General features: G+C 37.1%; 1 protein-coding gene across 7 annotated transcripts in view; it reads right to left on the reverse strand.

Annotated features, from left to right (window-relative positions):
• EPHA6 (EPH receptor A6) overlaps positions 1–27,494 on the reverse strand; it is a 446,467-nt gene that overhangs the window by 87,109 nt on the left and 331,864 nt on the right. For 6 of the 7 annotated variants that reach the window (XM_064643664.1, XM_064643659.1, XM_064643655.1 and 3 more), the window contains 2 exons: positions 26,169–26,294; positions 17,821–18,006 (listed from right to left, as the gene is read on the reverse strand). In XM_064643664.1, coding sequence (XP_064499734.1) covers positions 17,821–18,006; positions 26,169–26,294 — 312 coding nt within the window. Of the gene's footprint in view, positions 1–17,820; positions 18,007–26,168; positions 26,295–27,494 lie in introns of those variants that run through there. The other variant, XR_010427681.1, reaches the window with a different exon arrangement.

The raw sequence follows: 27,494 nt of genomic DNA on the forward strand, positions 1-27,494 counted from the left end.
ATCACCTGGATAATGTGGGTAGGGTTTGACACTCAATTACATGACTTTATATGTGGAAGTTGATTACCACTGCAGGTGAAGCAAATGAATTCTTTTTAAGCCACATCAATCACCACCAGAAAGGCAGAGGCTTGATAAGAGATTTGGGCATTTATGGTAGTTTCAAAGCTTACTCAAATTTTTACTTGTTTGCATAAACGTTCATGAAATTTTTGAAAGAATCACAGAATGGTTACAGGTGGAAGGGAGTACTGGAGGTCACCTAGTTAACCATCTTTCTTGAGAAATGCCATTCTGTCAGTGCACATCACACACAGATTAGTGCTTTACACCCATTCTGTTGTTTTGTGTAAAAATTGACACTCATTTTTGCAGTAGGTGCTCTTACACTAATGAGAAGACCTTTCAGTGTGAGGTCTTACCGGTTCTAAAGTGAGAAAAGGAGAAATGAATATTAAGCCATGATTCCTCAGTGCCATGAAATACAGTTGTTATTCCATAGAATCATAGAAACAACCAGGTTGGAAAAGACCTCCGAGATCATCGAGTTCAACCCTTGATCCAACCCCGCCGTGGTTCCCAGCCCATGGCACTGATGCCACATCCAGTCTCACCTTCAACACTTCCAGGGATGATGACTCCACCACTTCCCTGGGCAGCCCATTCCAGTGTCTGATCACCCTCTCTGTAAAGAATTTCTTCCTAATATCCAACCTAAACCTCCCCTGGCACAGCTTAAGACCGAGCCCTCTTGTCCTACTGCTGGTTGTCTGGGAGAAGAGACCAACCCCCACCTGGCTCCCCCCTCCTGTCAGGGAGTTGTAGAGAGTGAGGAGGTCTCCCCTGAGCCTCCTCCTCTCCAGGCTGAACAGCCCCAGCTCCCTCAGCCTCTCCTCACAGGACTTGTGCTCCAGTCCCTTCACCAGCCTCGTTGCCCTTCTCTGCCCCTCCATGTCCTTCCTGAACTGAGGGGCCCAGAACTGGACACAGCACTCGAGGTGTGGCCTCACCAGTGCTGAGTCCAGGGCAAGAATCACTTCCCTGGTCCAATTTAGCAGCTTACAGCCATGGACATATTGAGGATAAAACCCCAACCTGCTCCATAGTTACACACTATGTATGAACATAATGCCACCTTAATGTGGGAAACTGCATTAGTTACAGATATTAGTTGGAAAAGTGCACTGAAACTGTAAAAATACGTGGCAATACTCTGAATAGCTGACACTTTGTGAAGTGTACACCATTTACTGAGTCCTTTGACACCAATTTATAACTCAGTGTAAATTCTTCTGTTTCACAATAATTACAGCTAAGTGCTTGTGCTCAAAGGCAGTGGGGGAGTCCTGAATCAATTAGCCTGCCTTCCACCTTCAGCTGTTGTTCCAAGGGGAATATCATCCCACAAATTGTTAGAATTTGATAGGGAAATCACTGGTACAGCATCCTGAACAGGCATGGTTTTAGTAGCATATTATCACACTGAGCAGAAGGGCAGGAGTAGAGATGGCTGGGTAAAGGAAATCCATACGCTTAGTTCAGCTCCAGAGCACATCCATTAATTCACACCCATTTATTAGCGCGGCATGGTGACAGCGTGGCCAGCCAGGAGAAACAGCCGTGTCCCCTCACACCACAGGCACATCCCACAGCCTTGGGCCAGTGACAGAGCTGTGCTGGAGAGTCCTGGATCTACAGTGGAGGGGAGTTCTGCCTTTGGACAGATGGATGGGTGGGTGGGTGGGTGGGTGGATGGATGGATAGATGGATGGATGGAGAGAATGGCACCAAACACCCCTGGTGCAACACTTGTGGGAACACAGTGGACTAGAGTGAATGTTTGAACAGAGGGTGGAGAGGCCCTTGTGGGCTACAGTAAAAGCATTTAAAAGCAACCAACTCGTGCTTTAAAACTCTCAGGGACTGAGTAAGCAAAGAAATCTTAAACTGACCCTTTATTTTTGCTGCTGAGGAACTTTCTCACCAATTCCCATGAGTTTTGCACCCATATAGTGCCAGCACAGCAATGGCTGTTCTCAGAGGCCCACGTGCCACCCTGTCCTCCTCACCAGCTGCTGGCTTCTTTGTCCCTCTACGATCAGCAGAACTTGACTGGATGCCATGGCAGTCTCTGGGCCCACAGGACTAACTGGGATGGCATCTGAAGCTGCTAAGTTGTGCTGGTACAGACAGGCTGGGCCATCAGTTTGTTCTGTTTGTGCCACAGTCCTTGAGCTTCCCCAGGAGCAAACTAATCTTTTTTTTTTTTTCCCCACTATAGCAAATTGTACCATGGGGTCTTAGTGCAGCTTGTGAAGATTTGCTTTTAAAAAGGAGAATGTTTCTAGAATCTCTGCATTATGTCTAATGACATGGCTACAGTAGGTTATCAGAAAGCATACTGAAGATGCAGACTGCCCTTCAGCCCTGTTCTTTGTAATTGCTGTTTTTTCCTATCTATTACACTTGGAACTGATTCAACACTTTCTGCAGGTGGAACTGACCATTTCAACTGCTGTGGACTTCTTAGCATCTGACAGCTTCAAATTTAAAAGTAGCTCTTTTGGCTGCTTAAATTAATAAACTGAAATGAGAAGTTCTAGAGAGGTCAAAATTACTGTCAGTTATTTCATTTTACTAGTACCATCTCTTTACTAGTACCATGAAAAGAAAACTTTAGTCTTTCATTCTTTTCTTATTCTTTTGTTTAGAGTTGGGAAAAAGAATAAAAATAGATAGTGTATTTGATGTAAAAAAATACACTGGTATTTTTTTTCTATGTAGTCAGTTATCTTGATGCTTTTCATGCAGGGATTGTAAAAGCCAACTAAAAGAAAATTCTTAGGAACTTTGCAGATGAAGGCTTTGGGAAAGTGAATAAATGGGCTATAATGAGCTTTTACATTGTTTGGCAGGAAGCAACTGTCTGTTTTCACTCCTACCTTGCATTCTTGGGCAGGTGAGACTGAACGTTTAGTAATGAAATACCGGAGGACAGAATGCACAAAGAGTTGTCCTGCTTCTGCATAGAGGAATTATCCAATTCTATCACTTAATGTCTGGGAGAAGGCTGACTTCTGTTACAGGCACCTTCCATTCTAAAATAAAACCTGGGTTTTTTTGTTGCTCGTGTTTCTTCAGGGAAGCCAGAAGAAGGGTTAGAGCATTTTTTTCTAAAATTATTTGTAATATATCCATTATGGAAACTGCTGAAAACCAGTCAACTTTCCTCTCACATGATTTTATTGATTTATCCTTCCTAGACCACCAGGAATTGAACATTAGTTCATAATCTTTTATGGGGGAACATATGGAGGGTTTTTATAAGGAGGGGGAACATATGAAAGGTTTTTACAAGGAATGGCTTTATAAAACCTTGAAATTATGAAGTCAGAATACAATTTCTAATGCATTCAAAAGGCTTGTCTTGAAATGGAAAAAAAAGAAGATCAGAAGCAGGGCTAAAAATTATCCCTTATGAATTTGTTGGATCATGTTTTCAGTACATTCAAGAAACATGAATCTATACAGTTAATTTTAACCATTTTGAATGAATTAATCTGGAGATTTAGTGTTTTTATTTTATTTTTGAGCTTTTTGACACATGCAAGCAAAGGTGACAGATTAGTGTGCCTAAATTTTTACCCACATAACTTATATGGTTTTGGAAAATCTGATTTTGAAGATCACTAAACAATTTTTGCAATATACATCATAAAATATTAGAGTATAATAACAATTAACAAAAATGTCTGTGCTTACAGTCTGGGACTGTGCTATTGCAGTCTCAGAACACAGAATCATTGATGTTGGAAAGGACCTCTGGAGTGACTCCAGTCCAACTGAATCATGTGAAAATATCCACATTACCTTGCAAACAGCACAATGAACACTTTTGAAGGCTCCATTCCGCTCTGGGGTTCTTAAACAGGTAAAACCAAACCTGGATGTAATACATCATGCTGTACAGAAGGAAATTTATACTCTCATGTTCAGCAGGGAATTTTCAAAGGGTAGTCAAGTTTGGTTTCCCCAGATTCCACCAGAGTAAATGACATCATACCTGTGCAGTCACAAATAGTTCTGTCATTCCTCAAAGAACTTTTGAGAACTCACAGGTGTTTGACTGCCTTTGGCTGAGCAATGTTTCACATGACACCACAGTAAGTAATTTAGGTGTCTGGATTATTTATTTTCATGCTTTTTGGGTTTACTCTTCAGCTTGATTTTAACTCTGAATTTCCTTCATTGTATTGGTTTGGAAATAATAAATAATTCATGTGTTTTGGCCTCATTTTGGAGGAGCAGACCATTATAACCTAGTTCTTGGTGAAAACATTTTGAAAGGCCTGCTTTTCTGTGTCAGGTCCCCTAATCTCTGCTCCAGAGTTAAATTTATGGGGTCTATCTGGGAACATGGAGAAGATAAACAGAGCAAAGATAAGCAGGGCAAAGCTGCTGTTCAGGTCTCCAATCCTGGTGAGTTTAACCTTGAGATCCTTGTGAAAGACAGTGCTTTCCTACAAATCTGAAGTGCAGGAGTTCTCTCATTCCTTGACTGGCAGATGGTAATAAATCCAGAGTTAGGAATATTTACATAGAATGAGACTATTTTAGAAACCCTCAATTATAAAAAGTTTTGGCTTTACTTACGACTTCTCTGGGACAAAAAGCAAATGCCGAGAGAAGCTTGCAATTCCTAAGGAGGAACTGATGTAAGTTCCAGAATATCTGGGGAGAATATTAACATCTAATTTAATTTCCCTCACTGCTTCTATACAAACAGGAGATTTGGGGGGGGAAAAAATGAGGGAATTGCTTGAAAAGAGTTCTCCAAACATTATAGCCATTTATTTTGGGATGTGTTAAATGTCAATGCACACTGAAGTCCTGCTTTGCTGAGAAGACTGGTGTGACAACATTAATATGATTAAGGCTTTTAACAGCAATAACAACTCCTGTGTTGAATCATCTTCGTAGTCTTAATGGAATAGTAATTGGAAATACTGTGTTTCTGTGGGATAAAACAACCGCAGTATGCTTAAGCTGTCTACTAAATAAGTGTTTTTCAGTCAGTGCTAGACCGAAAATAGCTTTAGCACAATGCTAAACAAGAACTCTGAAATCTTCATGTATTTATAATTTTGTATGATACCCAGAACCCTGCTACAAGCATTGTATGATGCACCTTTGGATTTCTTCACCATGCATGGATTATCAAGCTAGCTGGGAAAAAAATACTTTAAAATTACAGTTTTAATTATAGAATATATGAAAAACAAAGCCTGCAATATTGGCAAAAATCTTTGTGATTCATTTTGTATTCATCATGATTTTAGGGAATTATTAATCCATTAATAATTAACATTATTAATTCCATTTCAGTCATCTTTTGATCACCCATTTTTTGTGATTTTGGAAGGAAAAATGTGGAGTAAAGTCTAAGTATTGTTATCATATGGAATTCTTCATCCTTTAAGACAGAAACCTCCTATGTGAAATGTTGATGGGGTCTTACAAATGGGGTGGTTAAGAAGTTCCAGGGGCTTTTCAATTTTCAGGTATCTATTTTCATGGCATTTCCATAAAAAGAGACTGAGTTTTAATTTTGTACTTCATGTTTAAAAATTGCCGTAACTTTTAATTTAATGAGTGAAAGAGCTTTTCATGGGTGACGTGAAGAAGAATGTATTCATGCAGCCCGAGTTCTGCAATGAAAGCTCTGATTATCTACTCTTTTAGCCTTGCTATTCTGTAACAGTATGAACAAGGGGTAGGAGATAAAAGCTCTCCACTTCTAAACAGCAATTAGTATCACTGAAAAAGAGTTTTCAGTTTTCAGTAAAGAAAAACACCTGGGGCTAAGGTTCTAGAGAGTCAACTGACAAAAAGGGATTTTTTTGTTAAAAAAATCGAAATCCTGGGTGAGGATTTCTTTCTATTCACATATCAACCATTCACAATTCACAGTTCAGCAATATCAGTGAAATTAAGCACACAGCTTTGATTTTCTTTTTGGTTACAAACACCAAATGACTCCCTCAAACGATGCCAAGGTTAGAAGTGGAAAGATTGTTGTCATGACCACAACTGTGACCTTGGGTGAACATGCTGGTTTACACTTACAGATCTAGGTGTTACACAAAAACCCCTCTTTGCTAATGAGGGTGTCCCAGACCACACCTGCTGAACCAGGTTAGAAGCCAGGCTGTAGGCAGCTCCTGCATCTCTCTGATGGGCTAAGGAACATGGAGAGGAATTCTGCTCTCTTTTTTTTAGAAAATGCTACTGACCAAAGACAGTTAGCTGTGCTTGTTAATCACCTCCTTGTTGGTATCAGTGTATTCAGAGGATTTTCTCTCAAGCTCAAAGACCACTTGGTGTTCAGTGGGGATGCCATGTGGTAAAACCTCTCTCATCTTCCCTGTGGTAGTTTTGGCAACAGCCATTCTGGCAAAATGGATGCTGGGCAGTAATTGTTTAGAAAGGCCATGAAGTCACATTTTTCAATGCTTATAAAAGCATTCATTGAAAATTAGAAGTAAATTGCCAATCTTATCTAAACCACCAAAACAGCATTTGTATGCTGAAGAATGTACTCAACTACAGCTGAGAGGAAAAAAGCAGAAAAGGGAAAGAGGGGAGACTAATTTCCAAAGTGGCTAAATTATTGTCATTCTAAGGAGATATTAACAAGTTTCTGTTGTTTCAGGAAGAAAGGAAATAAATTATGTAAATTCTATCAGCAGTACAATGGTTTCTTTCAGATTTCTACTATTATGAAAATTCTGTACTATGCTTCTCTAGATGAAATATTGAAATAAAGTCATCATCAGCTAAACTTATTTACTTTCAAATTTTATTCAGCAGAAATTACCTTGTTAAAGTTTAGTAGAAAAAATGACAATATTTACCAATTCATATAGTCATGAATCTATTCTGGAATGTCTGACTGAATACATTTGCCTCTTAAAATGTGTTTGCAGGATTGTCGTTAGTGTTTTGTGCTTATATTAAGAACATATTTAAACTGAATAGACCATCTATTAAGGTGTTTAAAAAAAATATATACTTTTTTTTTTCCATATTACTTCTCTCTTTCAATTGTGTCTCCCTTAACAGCTTGATCATCTACTCCTGATTTATAAGCACTATGTTTATCTGTGAAGAAATGAAGGATTTAAGGAGCAGTACTTTTTACAAACTGATTTTCCAACCAAAACTTCAGGACTCTGGAAAGGATCCCAAGCAGTTTGCATCCAAGTTATTTACTCATCTGGAACCTGAACTATGTATGTATTAAGAATCAGAAAGATAATTATAGTCAATCAAAATGGATACAGCAAGGCTCAGTAGAGAGGAAGTAAAAAAAGATATTTGGAGAAGAAGATAGTGATAGGCTCAGTTAATAGATTCTGAATAAACAATTTAAGAGATGAAAACTGTTTAAATGATGGCATTATTTTGTGTGGATGTTGGTGACAGTGATGGAAGAATGGTGGGAGCAGAAATAATTTATCTGCCTTGGTTGGAGCTGCAATGCTGGGTGAGATCAGGAAGCAAAGTGGGCAGGTACAAATCTATGTCATTAAAGTTCCCACTTGTTCTCCAGAGCACAGCACAGAAAATACACATCACTTTTCAACAGACCATGACTCAAACAAGTCTGAACAGATTTTCACTGCATAATATGACTGTTCCACTTCCAAATTTCAAAGATTTCTGGCTAATCACTGAAAATGGTTACTTTCATCAGTTTTTACTTCTGTATGCTGGAAGATGAATCTGTATGTGGGAATCATGCCCCAGCTAACAATATTCCATCCAAGTGCTTTGTTCCCTGTGTGAGGAGAATGTGTCAGGTTTGAGATGAAGAGAAGCTTCTGCTCTCTTTCTGTCCCATCCAAAGCATCACAGCTACAGTTGTTTATAGCAGTCCTTGCACTAGAAAGATTATGATGTTGCAAATAACCAAAGGGGTTTATTTTTCTCACATCTAACTCTCATGTTTCTATAAAATACAACATCAGATAATGTATATGAGAAAATTACCAAAGATATGTCAGGCTTGCTGCCCTCCATTAGAAATTGAGGTGTGAGCCCTTAAGTTGTAGTAAATATCACAATACAAACTTTTGAGGCAGAGGTTTATATGACAGACCATGTGCCACATCTCGGCAATCACTCCCATAATTATCTGAGGAACTTGCATTTTCCTGGGACTGGTAGCCTCTCTATTTTGGAGTGACAGAAGATTGATCACATTGATCATTTTGCTCTCCTTTAGGTAAATACATGGACCATTACTTGTCCTTACATATTAACTTGCAGACCATTGCAAGCACTGCCCTTTCAGCTAATTACTGGTGTTGGTCTGGAATGTTCTGTTTCATCACAAATTTGGCAAAGTGAACTGGTAGCCTTAAACAACATAGAGCAAGAAAACCCTACTCATTTCATCTCTTTATTCACATACTTGCAAACAAATGTAAAATTTAAAGAAATGTGAACCAGAGAAGGGGCGCAGCTTTTCTGGAACAGTTTTTATGACTTGAACATTCATCCAGTTAATTAAATTTCAAGCATAAAAGCTCGTCTATTTAACCTTGCATATAAGTGAATTGAGGTATATTTACACATTGTATTCTCTTATTTATTTTGTGAAGGCTGTAACTCAGAGAGCTGGTAACTAGAACCTGGAATCATTACATGGTTGAAAGTGCTAACACCAATACTGTTGGTCCATAAAGTTTGTCAGAATATCCTATAAGAGAATCAACAGATAATTGTGCTCTATTTTCAGGATTGGCACAGACTTTTACATTAGTTTTTAAAAGTTAAGGATCTTAACTTATCAATAAAAATCTAATTGTTATTTTGTACCTGTTTACTTTAATGAAACATGCGTTTCTGGGTTTTGCAGAAGTACCAAGATACATACTTCCATTCTCAGAAGCCTCAAATCCAATGGACTAGAGATGATTAATATTATTTATAACACTCACTACATTTGACAACTCTTCTGTAATTAGATTTCAGCATTATTAAATTCTTCAGTTGTAATGATTATGGGTTCAATAGCATTTTGCCTCCCGGGTTTCTAAACGCTTCATAAATACGTTTGGAATTTATGATCTGAAAGGTCTTTTCCAACCTAAATGATTCTGTGATTCTATGATAAACATGTAAATCCCCACAATAACCCCTGTTCACACACGTAAGGCTTATCCAAAGCATCAGACAAATACAAACAACACTGTGAGGGAGAAAAAGAACTCTTCATGCACAAGCAAACTTTAGGCAGCATTAAGATAATACACTGAGAATAGCTGCATCAAATCAAAAGCATCAGGGATACATTATTATTTTGATACACTCATGTAAGTTTGAATTTAATTAAGCTGGTAAAAATGACAGCAGTTTCTCCTAAAAAAAGAAACAATGGGGACCTAGTCACCATGATTATGTCTCCATCTTTCATCTTGTCACCTCAAGGGAAATCTGTGTTCCTTGGTATCACACATGGACCTACACCCAGCATCTGCCATGGGACAAAAACATGGAATTATCTCTAATATTTTGATATCTAATCTCTAATCTAGATTTATCCCATACAAATTCAGTCTGAGTATAACATATTAACTCAAATGATCATGAAACAGGTAAAACTTGGTATGACAAGGCTTCTATCCTGACCAAGACACATCTCAGCTTCTTTTTAAGAATCAACTGTAATCCACGAAAATATAGATACACATTCCCTTACCTGTGATAGCCTTCCTGGTACATTGTTTTAACTCATATCACTGCAGCCTACAGTACCTTTATTGCCACTCTTTCATTCTTTTTAGTACAAGAAGTACAACCAGAAACTAAGAGACTAATGGCAGCACAAGAGAAAGAAATGTAGTAAGTAAATTAGTCTGAGGCAATGAGATTTCAGTCCTGACTATATTACATCACATAATTTTTCATTTTGTAAATTGCACTCTGTGATTTAATTCTTTTTCCTTAGTACTTTTCTCAGATTTCCCCAGGAAATTTCTGATGAAACTGCAGCACAGTCAGGGTAATAACAGCTGGGAAACTGCCTTCAGCGGTTCCCCATCAGCCTGGAAGGATACAAATAGGATGGTCCAGAACTTTGGGCACTGTACTGGTTTCTCCTTAATTACGCAAATGCTGGAACTAAGAGTGTGTTTCTAAATCTGATAAAGACAGCAAAATTCCTTGGTATGCCAAGGAAATGTGTGAGAAAACACGGAACAAAATTCTGGAAGACAAAGCAGGTCAGTTGAGATGGCAGCAAAGAACCACAGAAATACATCCTGGAGGAAAGGCTACCAGCCAGCTGTTTCACAGAGGAGGATCCACGGGTAACAATAAATCAAAATAAAACCCAATTATGGTTGCTATTGAAAACCACAGGTATTTAGAGATGAGTAACAAAGTTTACATTTAAAACAGTTATTTCCTGCTTGTTAGTGGAAGGCAAGGTTCAGCATCAACTGTATCCACTCTTGAAAACCATGCTTTACCCATACTTCAGACAAGATATTAATTGACTGGAAAGAATCCAAAGGAAAGCATTAAGAATGACCAAAGGTCACGCAAACATATACCATGAAGAAAAACCTGACAGAATCTGGTTGACTTACTGAAGACAGTAAAGACATTATAATGGTCTACAAACGTAAAATATTGCTGCAAAGAGGAAAGGCACAAACTGTTCCACCACAGACAGGAAAAGAGTTAATGGCAGTAAGAAAAATAATTCAATTTAACACTAGGAAGGCTAAGTATGAGAACAGTTAAACACTCAACTTTGCCCAGGGAGGCTATGGAATCTTCACCAGGAAAGGTTTCAGAGAATAGGATAGGCAAGTCTATCCAGACTAGTTTAAATGTAATTGATTGTGCCTTGGGGTAGGAAGATGGACCAGGTGACCTCTCAGTATCCTTCACAGCTCAATGCTGAATATTCCATGAATTACAAGAGAATGATTTATTGTTGAAAAATGGTGCAAAGTTTATTTAATTTGCCTTTTAAAAGAACACAACCATGCTTCAATTTGGAGCATACTGTAATATTTAACAATTAGACTGAGGTTTACCAAATAATGCTTCTGATATAATCTGACTTTGCTGGGCTCTAAAATACAGCAGAACCCTTCTTAGCCATCATTAGCAATTACTCTCAAACTCAGCATGTCTTGGTATCAATTCAGTGAGAACAACTCATTCCCAGCAAAGATTTAGCAAAAATAAAGTTGCAACAGGTCTTTGCCAGTGCTCGATTACATGTATATTTACTAGCCTGTTTTTGCCTCTATACAGAAGAAGAAATAAATGTACAGTTATCAAAATAAATCAACCAAGTACAACTTGTGAATTGGGATTTATTGGTTGCTTTATATACACTCTTTAACCCCCTCACTCCTTTAACTGTCAGCTGCAATTGCCATTGTCATTTATAATTTCTCTCATCATTGCTTATATGGTTTTCCTTCACAGGCAACAGGTCAGCCATGGTATGCAGCAAATCTGTCAGCAGAGTGCAATCTTGTCTCCCCCTGTTATTCACTGAATCTTCTGGTTGCAGTTGTTAAAAAAGCCCCAACCCTTCAAATGTCTCCTACACACTCTTGCCCTTTAACTTTTTGTACCATATTCTTCTCTACTTTCGTGGTGGAGGAAGAAACTGCATATTTTATTCAGTAGATGTATGGAAATGCAATCATTTGTGGTTAATAATGATGCTAATTATGGAAATTCATGACTGTGCATTTCCTTTAAAAGAAAAGAAAAAAAATAGTCTGGACATATCTCATATACAGGGCTTTATCTTTTTATGGCTGTTAGTAGGAATGATTTTTGTCATCTGTTTTTCTACTGGAACCACATCTCCCATCAAAGCATCTAAATATCTTTGAAAGCCAGGTCCTGCATGTCTGAGTACAGAACATCTATAGGCAAAGGATCCTGAAGAAAGTGAAATCCTGTTTCTCAGATGTAACCTATAAAAGCAGAATTGTAGAAGTTCAGCATGTTAGATAGTGTATCATGGGCAGATTAAGCTGCTTGTTTTACTGTCTGACAATATGCTTGTTCTTCATTGCTTATCATCCTGTGAAAGATGTTGCAGCAGAATTGGCAGGTATAATGTATATCTTCCTAACTGCAAAAGAGGAAAGCAGAACACAGAAATGTGACTGATCTGAACTGCAGGAAACTGTAATGGCCCTTTGATTTTTGTGAAAAAAGTTTCTCAGAATGCAATGCATGAAAGACAAATTTAATTTTTCCTGAGGTTTAAAAGCCAATTTCTTCTAAGCATGTGTCATTCAGGAGAACAAGTATTGTGTATTCTTAATTTTTGCCAGCAACCTTCAACAAATGGATGCATGGTAGTTTGCCAGTGTTATTTGAAATGTTCACACACATGCATGTGTGTGTAAAAATAGCTCAGTAATATCAACATTAATTATGTTCTTCGAGTACCAGCTATGAAGGGTAACCTATTTGGCAAGAAGGCTACAGATACCGAGTTTTGTCTGTGTTAACAGCAATCATGCGCAGAGCTCTAACTTTCAGCTCTGTGTTTTGGATGATACTCTAATAAATTGATCTCCTAAACTTGGCTAACAATGTAGGTTTTGTGTTAATTTGCTCACCACAGCAACATTGAATTCAGTAATGTGTTGTGATATTTATCCATGAAATAGGACACAAAGGAAAATAAAGGGAGTGAGCCAAATTCAAATTTACAGCTCCACTTACTGAAAAATTTGTGATACGACTGAAATCCTGCTGTTTTATCTATCATTATGTGCATAACTACAATATGGTTCATCAAACAAATTCAGCTTTATGTAAAGCCCACTGGCTAATATGACACATAATCAGAATGGAAGATATCCATGAATGAATAATATCTTCATACCCTCCTGTGTTGCATAAGGCAGGTGCAAGTGCCTGACGTGGGTTCAAGGAGTGGATTTGAAGACATTTTGGCCTCCAGCAAGCACATCTGTGCCTGGAGATGCTCTTAGTGTTTCAGTGGTGTACTGAGACTACTGACAGATGAAAATGTAAGATTTGAAATAGGTTACACTGTGTTGTGTAACCTATAATGCTAACATGGAATTTATTAACATCATATGTTTTCTGCTGGTCCAAAAGGTTTTGCTTTTCAGAATTGCATGATAAATACTGTAATGTAGGTCCTGTCTTTTCGTGTGTAATCATAATTATATTTTCTAAGCTATCATGGTCCAGTCTATGTCAAATAGTCACAACTTGGCTCTTAAAAGGTCAGCATTTAAACTTTGCAGAATCACACTTCCTGGGAGTACAATTTCAACACCCATGACCAAGGCAAGGATATTTCAAATACTGCCACAAATTTTCCTCAATCCTTTTGTATAAACCCCAAATTATGTGTATAACAAACACACGTTCTGGAAAATATTTCACCTTCTCAAAGGAATTCTGAACTCCACTTAATAGTTGCAACCTGTTAACAGGTTGCAGAAAAGGGCAACATTAGATTCATTACACTAAGGGCTCAAAGGCCCAGAGCACAATGTCTTGGCTGAAAAAAATGAATTAATTATGTCCTGCATTTTTGAAAAATGAAAAAGGGGTCAGATATGAAGAGCTACATACAGTAAATTGTAGTGAAAAAGGATCATGATGCTGCTTTGCCTTCCTTGTGGACAAGGTAAGGTGCACTGATTTTAGGGCTTTTGTTGCACTGAACAGGTTATATGCAATAATTTAAAAAGAAAATTAATGATTAAAGCTTTGAATTCAATCTGCTAGATGACTGACTAAAGATTTCAGAGCTGGAATTGCATTAATTGCATTCACAATTTGAAAGCCACTAAATCAAAACAGTGAGGAGACAATAAGGGAGTTGGAAGTGTCATTCCAAACCCAGGCTCAGTGTTTGAGGATGTGAGTTTACACAGAACCAAAAGCCTAGGTGCTGTCTTCATTTAGCTTCATTTTGGGACTTTTCTGAACATTCTTCTGGAGAATATCAATATCCATATTGGTGGTAAAGAAAATGAATGCCTTAAAAAGATTACTGTTGTATGTGTGACAGGTGCAAATCCTCCAGTAGTCAAAATTTGGAAACAGAAACAATTCCTCATAAATCATTTTTAACAACGGAAAGTTATTTAGGGTAAAGCTTGAGGGGAAGGGGAACAAACAGGTTATAAATATAATAAAGCCCTCTCATACCTTGATATTTCATATTGACACAGTATTACATAGCACTGATTAGGCTGTGCTTTAAACTGCTGTGTAAGATACCATCAAGCTAAACTAACTCCAGATTCCAGGTTAGATTTCCTCTAGTACAGTTACGATAGTGAGAGACCATTTTTCATGTCTTTTGTAGATATAGTTATGCTGTCAGATGTTTGCTTTAATTTATTTTACAGACTTTTAATAGGAAATCTGCAACACAGGCTTCAACAGGATGTAGGAGTGGAAGACATTTTCTGCATAGCCCAGCTTTCAATGATGGTCACATATGTTTGTACTGGAGAAAGAAGTTATTTTTCCTATACTTGTTATTGAAATAGCAGCAGCTTGGCCAAGGATATAAAACTGATCAGAGCATGCCCTGAAACACCCAAGAAGAGATCCAAAAATTATCACTGTATTAAATCCATAAACACTAACATTTATGGATGTTTACATAAAGTGCCTAAGCACCTATGATAAATTTGCAAGGCAATGAGCAGCCCTTTTATGGCAAACCATGCAAGGAATGGTGTTGCTAAAAGAATCCTAACAGGAATAAAGTTTCCCCTGTGACTTCTGATCAGCAATACAAGTGAGTGATCAGATCCAGATTCTGTGCTATGGTGTATCTGCCTTGGCCCAGCAAATTGCCCTTGAAATGAACTCTCTGCTAGCAGAGAGCTTGTGCTACAGCAACTGTTCTGCCTACTGCTCTCTGTGATTAGGGACTGTGGTTAGGACAAATGAGAAATGAAGCAATAAGAAAAAGGAATTAAACCTCTGTTTCAGACCAACTTTTGAGCAGGCTTAGTTTCACTTTTTTTCATCCCGTACAGTACATATTACACAGCAATTTTGAACACAGCATAATTTAAAAGTTAACATCTGCTTAGCTGGTAGCACCAGATAAAAGCTCTCATTTGTAATGAACAGGAGAATTTGTTATTGCCCCAGTCAATACCTATTGACTTGGTAGAGCACTTCTGCTTATTACAACCAAACCCTTTTTCTTTTTTGTTCAATAGTCAATGACACTGGAATGGAAGGTACTGCTTATAAACTGGTGCAATGTATACCAGCAACAGCTAGAAGTTAATGACTGAGGGTTACAAAGAGGAAAGCATGTGCTAAGAACAGCATAACACATCTATTAATCAAATTTACTGCATCTGATGTGCCTTTATAGGTTAGTGGAATTGTAATGTACATCAGATAAATAGTTTTTGTTGTTATTAATCTTAGTTTCAGCACAGAACAACTTTTAATCATGCTATCATTACATAAATAACTCTGCTAGGACAAAGTTCTGTCTGATTTTTATAGCACATGTTTTACTTACAGGAAATTTCTGTCCCGTGGTGGATTCTGCAGTTCTACACTTAGGATTTAGTGAAGTGCAAGACAGCTGTTCTCCCAGCTAAAGTCATGTTGTTCTCTAAACAGCACAGGGGGGGCTGTGTAAATGCAAGGCACCATCCTAAGGATAAACTGGAAGGAGGGAAGCAGAGCAGGGTGGATGTGTCCATTGCTCAGCCTTCCTTCTGGCTTCTTCCTGCAGCAGAGCAGAGCTGCACAACTTTGTCCTTCACACTTTATATAACTTGGACTTTATATGCCTTGGGGTGAAATTTGCTGATAATTCATGTAGTCTTTTTTCATTCTGTAACTGCAATTTTATAATTGTTTGTTTCTTTGTTTGTTATAAACCTGCCTGACCCAAAAATATTTTCTTTCAAACTTTCAGTGCTATTTTATATCTGAGAAATGCATAATTTTTTAGGACATTGTAACTATAACAGTAGCACCTACTATTTTTATATTACCTTTAAACAAATATTACAAAATAATAATAAAGTTTGTTGACAGCTTAGGGAAAAGCAGAGCTGCTAATGATGACTTTGTGGCTTACAGGTGTCTATAATCACCTTTCCTGTAGAACATTAACAAATGCTGGAGCACTGATTTATCTGTTTGATTCTGCTCTCTGAATGCAATCTTGGTTTCTCTCTAGGCTCATGATGAGTCATTATGGAAAGAAAATTTATAAATGGGGCAAAGATTAAACTATCATGCCATGGCCAAGTACATTATACTGTATTCTGTGTGCGCCATTTAATTGGATTCAAACAATGTTCATAAATCACAGTCATTTGCATTCTCAGGAACGAGAAACACCCTCCTAGATCCACCACGTGGATCCTGGTCATACCTGTGATACTGGTATTGGGGAAGACTGGTGGAATTTAATTGCTGCTATGCTACTGTTCAGTATGAAGCAAGGAGCTAAATTCAATTAAGTTCTTACATATTTACATCTCTTGACAAAGGTCCCCAGTGCTGCTCAGCCTGGGTTAAGTTGTGTTCTTGTTTGCTGTCAGCAGAGCAGAGCAATGGCGAGACTAAAGCTGCATCTTTTCTGCAATGCCAAGGAATTTTTTAGTCTAGTAACCAAACATACCTAAATAACAATAAATTTTTCCTTGCAATACTGTTTTAAGAAAGAAAAAGATCCTCTTCTTCTTAATTTAGAACCACAGGGAGACAGATTTGCACATGGATGGGTCATTCCACAAACCTGTTGAAATTCCATTCCAACAGCACGAGTTCAGGAGCTATACTTCCCTCTTTGTTCTAGTACTTTGTGTTTTCCAAACACAGCTTCTGATGTTGTAACAAGGTGAAAACAGGAAATATTCATAACATATTTACTGTATTTACTGTGAAGGTAAGAGGACATTATTGTTTTACACACATAACACTTCCCTTTAAAAGAAAAATATAAGTATGCAAACTAGCAAGCAACATGGCTTAGTTGAGATGAATCAATTTTGAAAAGAAAATAGCTTTTTTAATTCCAGTTTTTTAATTCATTACTGGAAAAAAGATGGCATTAAAGAAATTACACGCATGTTAATGTCTTTTTACTTAATACTTAAGTGAGCACTAGATATTTCAGCATTTCAGAAAAGTCCAGAACACCACTAAAAATGCTGGATTTCAGAGGCAAGGGATATTCTTGGCAGCTGCAACTGTTACGTAGAGTAAGACATTTTGTAGATTATTCTGGAATTTTAGTAAAGTGCACAATAAGTTACAGAGTGTTTACATTTTATTTCTTTAAAATAGGAAATTTATCTCTTCTGGTACCGAAACCAGCAAGTCTCCACCAAATATATAATAAATACTTCTGCAAAAAGAAGAGTATAACTGATATTTTTCAAGACAATTCGACTTAATTGTCAACTCAGTTACTTTTATGGTTTTCTCCACTTGCCTACAGGCAACCTCTCCAGTCTATTTCATAAGAACCTGTAAAGACATCACTCAAATGAGGATGATTGTTGTTAAAAACTAAAACATTTCTAACTGAAAACAGATAGGCTGTGCATTTCCTACTCTGGTCCCAAACTTTGCAGTATCAACTGTCACTTCACGATTTGGAAGATTTCTGAGAACTGTAATCCATACTGAATGTGAACATAGAGGCTTAATTTTGTTACTAAGTGACATAGAATAGGAAAAACACCATCAAAGTCTTAACTAAAGACGTTAGTGACTTACTTTTTGTAACAACTCCTTCGAGGTGAATTATATTTGGGTGATCAAATTGTCCCATGATACTGGCCTCCCTCAGGAAATCTCTCCTCTGCCTGTCCATATAGCCACCTTTTAGGGTTTTAATTGCAACAGGGATCTCTCTTTTTCCTGGTGTCTTCAGACGTCCACTGCACACTTCTCCAAACTCACCTTAAAGAGATAAAATATAGGTTAGATCACTCATAGTGCCTGTACACAAAAATATTCAAGAAACCCACATAACTCTTAGAAGGGGGCAAGTTCCTGAGTTTCATCACATACCCGAAAACCAAAATATTCAACAGTGCTTCACAACAAATAATCACCTTTCCTTTGTGGCACGCTGCAAGATCATGGGGACTTGTATCACTCTCAGATTTTGAGACTGAATTTTGATATCAATATGTGTGTGATATATAACTGAGAATGCCACAAGGAGGGAATGTAAGGACACTTGAGATTTTTATTCCAGTGATGACAAAATATCTATCTAAAATATCTATTTATAGCAATATTTATTTCTAGGGCTGAAATGCATTGAGACCTATATGATAAGAAAAGCCCTGAGACAGAATATTGGCTATCCTCAAACTGTAGGAAGTATTTAAAAAGTACTTTGTGCTATGATGTCCCAGAAAAGCACTTGCACATGATTTATTTAAATAGACTTACACACATACTTGAAATTAATTATGCATTTTCCTGTTCAGACACCCAAAGGCCAAGAGTTTCAGCAAATCTGGACTGAGTTGCATAACGAGAGGAATGTCAGAGCTTTTTCCCCTCGATGTTCTCCTGTGTACATTATGGCCTGTGAGGAACACATGTCCCTGCATTTCCTTCACACATTTACTAATCGAATTTGTATGGAAATCACAACTTTCCTTTGATCTTGAAGTCACTCAGAAACTATTTAAAGCCGCTACCAAATATACTCTGCGTGCCTGCAGGTCACTTTTCAATCGGTCATAATTCAGCAAATGAAAAGCAACGTTCACAAAAATATTTCAAAGCACTACCCAGTGCAGGGAACTTCCATAGCAAACCAAATTTTCTACCCCAGTCATTTGGGAATCAGAACTGCAAAAAACCAAAAAATGAATAATGAACAGATATATATGTCCAACCGGAGGAAATAAATTTTTACCCCCTCCATCAAGTGTTGTCTGAATTAGTTTTCCTTAAACTTTAAGGACAGAAGAAAAGAAAAGAAAATAGGAAAGCTCCATCATGTAATAGTGTGCCTTCAGATATAAACCAAGTCTAGAAGAGAGAGACCTTAAAGGCAGCAGCTTCACTTCAGAAAATCTGATGTTGCAGGATTAGAATGGATATTGTCATACAGTTTTTATTTTATTAGGTTCTGTCATTTCCACTAAAAGAAAACAAAGTTTTATTAGTCAATAAGATCCAGGAAGAGTGGAGGGATTAAAAGAACAGTTTCATAGCTTGTCTTTCACTTCAAAGACAGAGGTATCAACAAGTGCAAGAGTACAATTATCAGATGCTGAGCATACTCTCTGAATAAATTATCAGCTTCTTAAACAGATTAAAAAAAAAAGTGTCCCAGGTCTCCTTTCCACAAATCCCCCCTCCCCTCCCCTTCCCCAATTTGTTTTTCCTACTTAATTTTCAAAAATAAATTAAAGCATGTGCTTCCCTGAAGATGTGTGAAAATACATGTCACAGAATCACAGAATCTGCTGAGCTGGAAGGGACCCACAAGGATCATGGAGTCCAACTCTTAGCCCTGCACAAGACCATCCCCAAGAGTCACACCACGTGTCACTAGACTAATGTTCTGGGAATCTTTTGACAGAAGTGGAAGTTATGGAAGGATTTTCCTATATAATTTTTCCCCTTTAGAAGGCTCTCCTTAAAAGTTTACTTGCCTGACCACTGAAAAAGTAGTGGCTAATTTGGACTTGTAAAGTCCTACCATAAAAGAAAGTCATGAAACCTGAATGCTTTGAAGGAAAAATGGTATAATTATTTCCTATGATATGTCCAGCAGAGCCAAAACACATCTCCAAAGCCACGATCTTATTGTATCTTACTGTTCTTTTCCAAATTAAATGCCTAAAATGAGAAAAATTTCCAATTTCTTTCTCTTGATGAAACAGTGAAAAGTAAAAATACTAGAGCCTTAATATCCAGATTTTAAAAGAAATTTTGTGATCAATAAATCTATAGAACTGCAAAATCTCATTTTTGAGAATAATTTGGAAAGCATAGGTTATAGAATAAATGATTTTGCCAACACAAGATTATACAAGAGTACTACAACTTCAGAATTTCATCCCTCAGGGACTGTAAAAGGCTGTTCACCAAGTGTTTTTAAATAAATTAAACTGAAAGAGGCAGGAGAAGGGCTTACAATCCCAAGATTTATTATCTCAACATCTAAAGCAGGAGAAGGAATATTGTGTCTTCTCCCTGACCTGTTCCTTTTACCTTTTCGGATGCATGATTTGTAAAGTTGGAAAAGAATTTCGCTGCCCTTGGATATTAGGATTGATAAACTGCTGAACATAAAGACTAACAGCAGGTTTTTTGTGACATGATGTCAAACAGACAGTAAGTGATCATCAGCTCCCAGAACACACAGTTCCTACATTTAGAAACCTAAAGTGTGTGTAATAACTTCTAATTCTGTTTCAGACTACATGGAGATCAATGATATGATTTAAAGCATTGTGTTATTTACATGGAGAGTTTGACAAGATTTCATCCCACAGTAACTTTTCTACTCTTTTCTTCAGATAAAGCATTTTCAATGTTTTTAAAGTCAAGGGGGAATGTGCTCAACAAAAGGGATTTTTTAAATCTAAGAATCTAAGTCTCATTGCTCAGGTTTGATGATAAACAAGATAAATGTTGACCCTGCAGCAGTAAAGGTTCATGACTGCATGTGTAATAAGTGGAAGCTGAGAGCCAGATGTCAATGAAGTCGACAGCTTTCCTTGCTCCAGGGAAAAGGCTGATGACAACTAGAGGAAAAAATAGAGTTCAATGTCTGTTTAGTTTTAATAAAATTTAAATAATCCCTGGTTTAATGATCTAAACCTCATACATCTTACTGTGTGTTACACACAAAGAAGCTGACTGAGCAGTCTAGAAACTTACCCTGTGCAAACCACATGTCCCTTTTCTCACTCAGTCAGAGCATATGTGTTATTTAAAGTGAAATAGCCATAGTCAGCCCCCTGAAAGTGTGATGTGCAGTCTGGTATTACTACATGGGATCAAAACAAATGTCTTGCAGCACAGACAGTTGCTGTTGATACAACTGAAAGGTCACAGCACCAAATACAGCTCGGCTCATTTTCCCATTTCAGTCATTACACCTGTGGGAGAACTAGCAGGAGATTGAGATTATAAAAAGAATATGAAAAATTATAAAAAAGATTATAAAAAGAATATGTGAAAAATTGAGGAGTTGGTCTCTTCCTTGAGTTTCAATATTCTAACAAAGGAAATAAGAGGCTAATTTTAACTGTTAAAACTTGACAAAGTACCTCTGGGAATTCCTTCTTTGAAGAGGTGCTGAAGCCTTAAACCAAATAGCAAGAAGTGAGGGGGCAGAAAAAAGTGTCATGGACAAGATGAAAACAAATAATATGATAAAATGTCAGTAGGTGCAGCAAGCTCAATATCAGAGTTGCTGAAAGGGACCATCTGAAGAAAATCTACGGTAATGAATTGATGGCAAATTTTGGGAACTGGCAAAAAGGCACATGGTGATTTTTGGAATAAACCAATATGAGATCTGAAGGAATATTTAATATAAGTGATTAAAAAAATCAGCCAAGAGTTTTGAATCCAAGAATATGCAATACAATATTAAACAATACTAAAACTTTGTCATAAAGAGCAGATAAAATAAAAGGGAATTGCACCATTTAAACAATAATCATTGTAACTATTGCTAGAATGTGAACTTCATTAATACATGTTTATTTGGTTGGTGTTATCACAAGCTAAGCAGGTAACACAAATAGGTCCTGTTTTGCTTTTTGGATTGTAATCTGCTTGTTATTATGAATGTTTTATCAAATTGCAAATTCCATTTTGGTTGTAAACTGTTTCCCCTACTGCATTTACCTTCCTGTTTGAGACAGGAGGACAGAGTGAGAAGATATTAGAAGAATAACAAAAAAGACCATTAACAGCTATTAACTTGGATAATTTTTCATTCAGTCAAAAGGTCTATAAAACTAGTTTTTTTTGCTCAGATGAACTAGATGTAAGACAGGAGATGATAGGAAGCTGCTCAGGGGCAGAAATCTGTCTGTGCATCCATCTTGAATCTATATTTATGGGCAGATATTGTTACTTTAATGGCGATATTTTGTGTCTACACCTGGAGTAGGTAAAGCCTGAATAATTTAGAGAGGACTTTGCAAGTTATGCAGTTCACTTTGCCTTATTTTGTCCAAAGCATCAGAAAAAAGGACAGTAATTCAGAGTGTTTGCAGATGTGCTGGAACGCCAAAAGCATGTCAGAGGGGGAGACTGGGAGAGCTGAGATCAAACTTTCAATTAACTGTCTCCACAGAACGTTGTGGTTGCCTTCAAAAACATCAGCTCAGTAAAAGTCAACCAGGAGGACCTGGAAAAGGATTATAACAGAGGTTGCACCATTTTCTTCTTGAAGTAATCTCACAAACTCAGTATCTATTCTTAAACTGTTGCTGCTTTGCTTTTCTTATTCTTACCTGCCTAATGAGATGAATTTGCAATAGTAACGTTGATTAAATCTACAAATAAATGTAGAGACATTACCTTTTTATTTTGGCTATGAAATCTTTGACTGTTGCTGGCCAAGTGTCATCTTGATCTTTGTTACTACTAAAGGCTATTTTCCAATCTGCTGTTTCTGCTTGAAGTTTTTGCTACTTTTTCAATTTGACCATTTCTTGCCACCTTCTCTGAACCTTTTTTTAATATCTGATGGAAAATCATCGTTATTTGGAGCAGTCAGTGTGTAAGCAAGATTTTTAGACATTTTCCTCTTTTTTTAATATCATATAATACTACCTTTATGTTACTAGGACTTGACACTGAAGGATCAGACCAATTGTCTGTGTAACATGGTTAATAGGATCAGTTTTTAAAAACTGAAAATGAAAAATTTTAGTTCTTGAATGTAAATAATTGTTGTTTGAAAAATTAAAATTACAGAAATTAAAAATGAAAATCATTGACCAAAATAAATTGTTAAAACAGAACAAATTTAAGAAATGCATCAATATCTTCTTAAAAGATATTGATGTTTCATTTTGTAAAAGATGTTGATTTTTGGTTTCGCTTAGGTGAAAATTTAAGTGTCTTTATAAGTAATTCTCCTGTGATAAGAAATGCATTTTATATCCAGTTGAAATGTTTAATATAGAATTAGAGAGAATTCATAGAGAAAGTTTTAGGACTGTTGTGAATTATGCTGATATGTTATGTCCCTTGGTAGCTACTAAAGAACTGTGTAAGAATTTGTAGTCTCTGTGCCTCAGCCATGGTATTTAACCTGTATCTTGCCTGCATAGAAATAGGTTTAAATTTCATTTCAAGCAGTTTGCAAGTCTAGTAGGTGAATATTTTTGAAGATGGCAAATTGCCCAAGTAATTTTAGAAAAATAAAAAACATAAAAATAAAATGTCAAAGTATACACTCCCCCACATAAAAGAAAAGGGGGAAAGAAGCTGAGCAAAGAATTTTCATGAATTAATTGAGAGTAAGGACACAATTTTAATCCGAACTAAAATCAATAAACCCAATCCTTGTCTATGGTATTCAACTGCTTGGAAATCAGTAGTTACATCAGTGTTAGTGTTAATGTAGTTCAAAATGCTTTATAATCCAAGATATCAACATCTATAGTATGTCTGAAGAAAAGGAAGAAATAAAAGAAATCAGATAGAATGTTTTCTGCAGAAATCAGCCCTCTGGGGGCTCTCTCAAGCTCATAATTTCAAAGGTGCACAGAACCACATATTATGTGGCTTAAGCCATCAGGTGGACTGAAGTACTCCAGAGATATGGACTGCACTGGGAAACAGAACTGTCCCTCTTACTTTCAGGTCAATACTTTTCTCCCCTGTTTGTTAACAGACACAGTTTCATTTCTGTTACATTATTTACATCACCTTTTCTAGTGCATAAAGCACTTTTGAGCAACACTGAAGCTATTTCTGCTCTTGTCAGTGTAGTAACGTATCACTAAATGAGGGATCTTAAGGGAAAAATACTTCTCCTTTCTAGAGTGACTAAGATACATGAAACAGAGATAAAAAAGAAGGATCACAGTGCATTATGTCTTCTGACAGTAATTTTCCTGGCAATACTCTCCAACATGAGTTCTTTGGTGGGTTCACTATGAGCAAATTAAAACGAGGTTTTCTTTCCACTGAACCCCTTTTACAAGTTGTAACTGATTTTTTAAGTCTGTCGTATTGTGAATGATTTCGTTTTTTTCTTCATGGCATTAAAGCTTAAGAAAGTAAATATGGTAAAAGTAAGTAAGTAATAAAACAGCATTGTTAAAGAAAGCCCAGTAGCTCAAAGATGGGCACTGGAGCATGGAACATACTAAATAAATTTACACTGAGGTGAACATCTGTGCAGTCAGTACTGTAAGCACCTTTAACACAACAATTTACAAAATTTAGTCACTTTTAATATCTTGAGGACACAGAGAAATATCCATATTGTGTAATATGAAGACAGGGAGTGTTAATCTCCTTTGCAGGAAGAAATTATATTTCAGAGCTGGATTCTGTTCCTACATTCATCAAAATTTCTGACACAGACTCTCAGCTCTCCCACCTTCCCCTTCTGTTGGGCCTGAGAAATGATTAATTCTCCTCAGCCATTATAGGGGAACAACACAGAGAATGTAAAGTACCACAGGAACTCCAGACTCTCCTTGTCAGTCCGTTTTTTGTTTTAATTTGTTATAACTGTAAGAAATCTTGGTGGTCTTTCTGAATGGCATGTTGGTCATAAGCTGTGCATTGAGATCCACTAGTTAGGTAAGTTTGTAAGGCCCTTTTCTGGCCTTGTCTCTCTAAGTCCTCAGTAAACCATGAACTGAGTAAAACACAGCAAACAATCTCAGGCCCTGGACAACAATGAAATGTTTTCTACCCCAGATAGTCAGAACACAAGAAATGGTTTTACAAGACTGTTTTTTACAAGTATTTCACTTTTGTTGTGTTACCCTCAAGGGTGTGTTTTCTGTCACCATTGAGCTGGTTGCACTACCATCAGGACCTCTAGTGAACTCTAGAAGGCAGCCATGAGCCTTTAACCCTACAAAGACTTTCCAGAAGTGAATGTGTGGGAATACTTGCACATAATTTTCCTGAGCAGTAAAACCTGACAATTAAACCAAACCTCAGACAAGAGGATAACACTTAATGCACGGAGTAGACATTGCACATCAGCAAAAGTAGGATCCCTGAAAACACAAGGGGCATGTTATCTCCCCTAGGGAAAAAAGAACAATGTACATACAGGATGAATGAACTTCTGATACATTATCAAACAGCTGTGAAGTGGCCTATAACGCCAGTGAGATGTTCTCAACTGAAGGTAAAAGCTCCATAGGTGAGAACAGTCTAAAACAATTGATCAGATGTAATTCCTTTCTGTCTCCACCACATACTTGAACTAACAGGGATACAGGAGGAGATCATGAAGCTATTTTTCCATTCATTCTGCTTTGCAAGTCCCCATCACCTTTCATACCGTCTCCAACTCCTTATCAGAATTTCCTTTTTCCCCTCTGCTAATGATCCTTCTCCACACAGGAAAGCATGTCCCAAGCCAGCCTTTCCTTTCCCTCCCCTCATCCTCCTCCTGTTTTTTATTTGAGGATAACTTTTTCTCAGTCTTTTACATTCTGAACTTATCTCCCCACAGAAAGAAATTCTGATCTAATTTCACGCTCAGTGACTGAGAACACATGACAATAACTATGGCAAATGCTGAGTGACACAAGGGTTTGAGTGCATCTGGAAAAAAAAAAAACAAACCCCTAACAAACAGGGCAAAAAACCAACCCTACCCCAAAAAATTATAAAGCCCTAAAAAACATTTAGGATAAAATATTGTGTTGGAGAATCTCCCTTTAGAGAACTCCTGATTTAAATATGAACATATTTGAAGCATGAGCTGGATACAATACCTCAGATACACCACACTTTAGAGAGGACTGTCAGAGAAACACACCCACATTTTCTGCTATACTTGACCACTTATGTTATCCTGGTGACTCAAGAAAAGCAGCCTTGCCAGGCCTGGATATTTCTTTTTAAAGGGGGTATAGTTTTACCTGCCCCAATAACTCTTTCAATACGAATTCTTGAAGGATCTATCTCCTTTGCAAACTCATGGACAGCAAGAGATGGGTCTTCATATGTGTCTGGATCAATGTATGTTTTGAGTCCTGGGAAACGCACTGCAAAAAACCAGAGAATAACAGGAATCAAGAACTTTGACATTGTGCACCGCATCAGGATTTATTTATTTATTTATTTTTAAACTAGACAACTGAAAGGATTGGAAATAATTTATTAAATCTTCCACGTTTAAAGTTCCAGAACGCAACAGAAGAGGATAATGACCCCAAATTACTAATGCTTGCTACTGATTTCGCAGAACCAAAGAACGATTCTCTGACAACCCAACACTAGCAAAAGCATTCCAAAGTACTGACAGAAAGTGTAAAAAGGTCCTGCTGGGCCCTGCTCAAATCTTCTGAGGTGTTCTGGGTGACTGAAAGCATGGATTCTTCAGGATTGCTGCAGTGCATTGTTGCAACAAACATCCTTCCAGCTTGCAATGATGACTGATAATCAGTGTTATCAGATAGAATGGAGAAAATATCAGTATTAGTTTCTCTGAAGGTTATTTATACCTCTAGTTACTGTCAAGTTTGCCAGTTACATGAGTCCCAGAGTTTATTCTGTCCCATGGAAAGAAAATGTCAAAGGCCTTAAGAAAACTCAGTCTTTGGTATTTAACTTGATAAGAGAGTGCTGAATTCTTATGCTGTTTTGTCTCTGTCCCAGATGAAAACAAGCATCTCCTGAGAAACATCATTTCAGGCAGGAAAATTAAGAGGACAATAAAGTTTTTGGAAACTTCTTCCTAGGACAAAATATCAGCCCTAGTTAAATTGTAAGGAAAATGCAATTTTGATTTTGGGTATGTTAAATTACATTCTTCTTCTTCTTTTCTTTTTTTTTTTTTTTTTTTTTTTTTTTTTTTTTTTTTTAAATTGTAAGCATTTCCTTTCTGAATTCTACTTAATATTTTAGTCTGAAGAGGCTCCTTGGAGCCTCAGTACTTAGCTTATATCCTTAAAGAATGCTTCAAGTACAGCTGGTAAATTTGGAAAATGCAGCAAGTCTTGAGAAAATATGAGCTGGTCACTTGAAAGGCTGTCTAAAGTGACACCAAGTGAGGGCTCAATGATATGGGGAAAAGCAGAGCCTCAAGACTAGCAGCCAAGGCAGCTTATATTCTCCTTTGCTGCTCCTTGGGCAATTTAGGCAACCTGTCCTTTACTTCGAAAACACTGGTTCCTAATTCACTTCTTTCATTTAGCAGTGGGTGGCTGAACATTCCTTTTGCCAAACAAGTCAAATTTTTGAGA

Source organism: Pseudopipra pipra, chromosome 2, assembly GCF_036250125.1.
Source record: "Pseudopipra pipra isolate bDixPip1 chromosome 2, bDixPip1.hap1, whole genome shotgun sequence".
In the NCBI taxonomy this organism is placed as follows: Eukaryota; Metazoa; Chordata; class Aves; order Passeriformes; family Pipridae; genus Pseudopipra; species Pseudopipra pipra.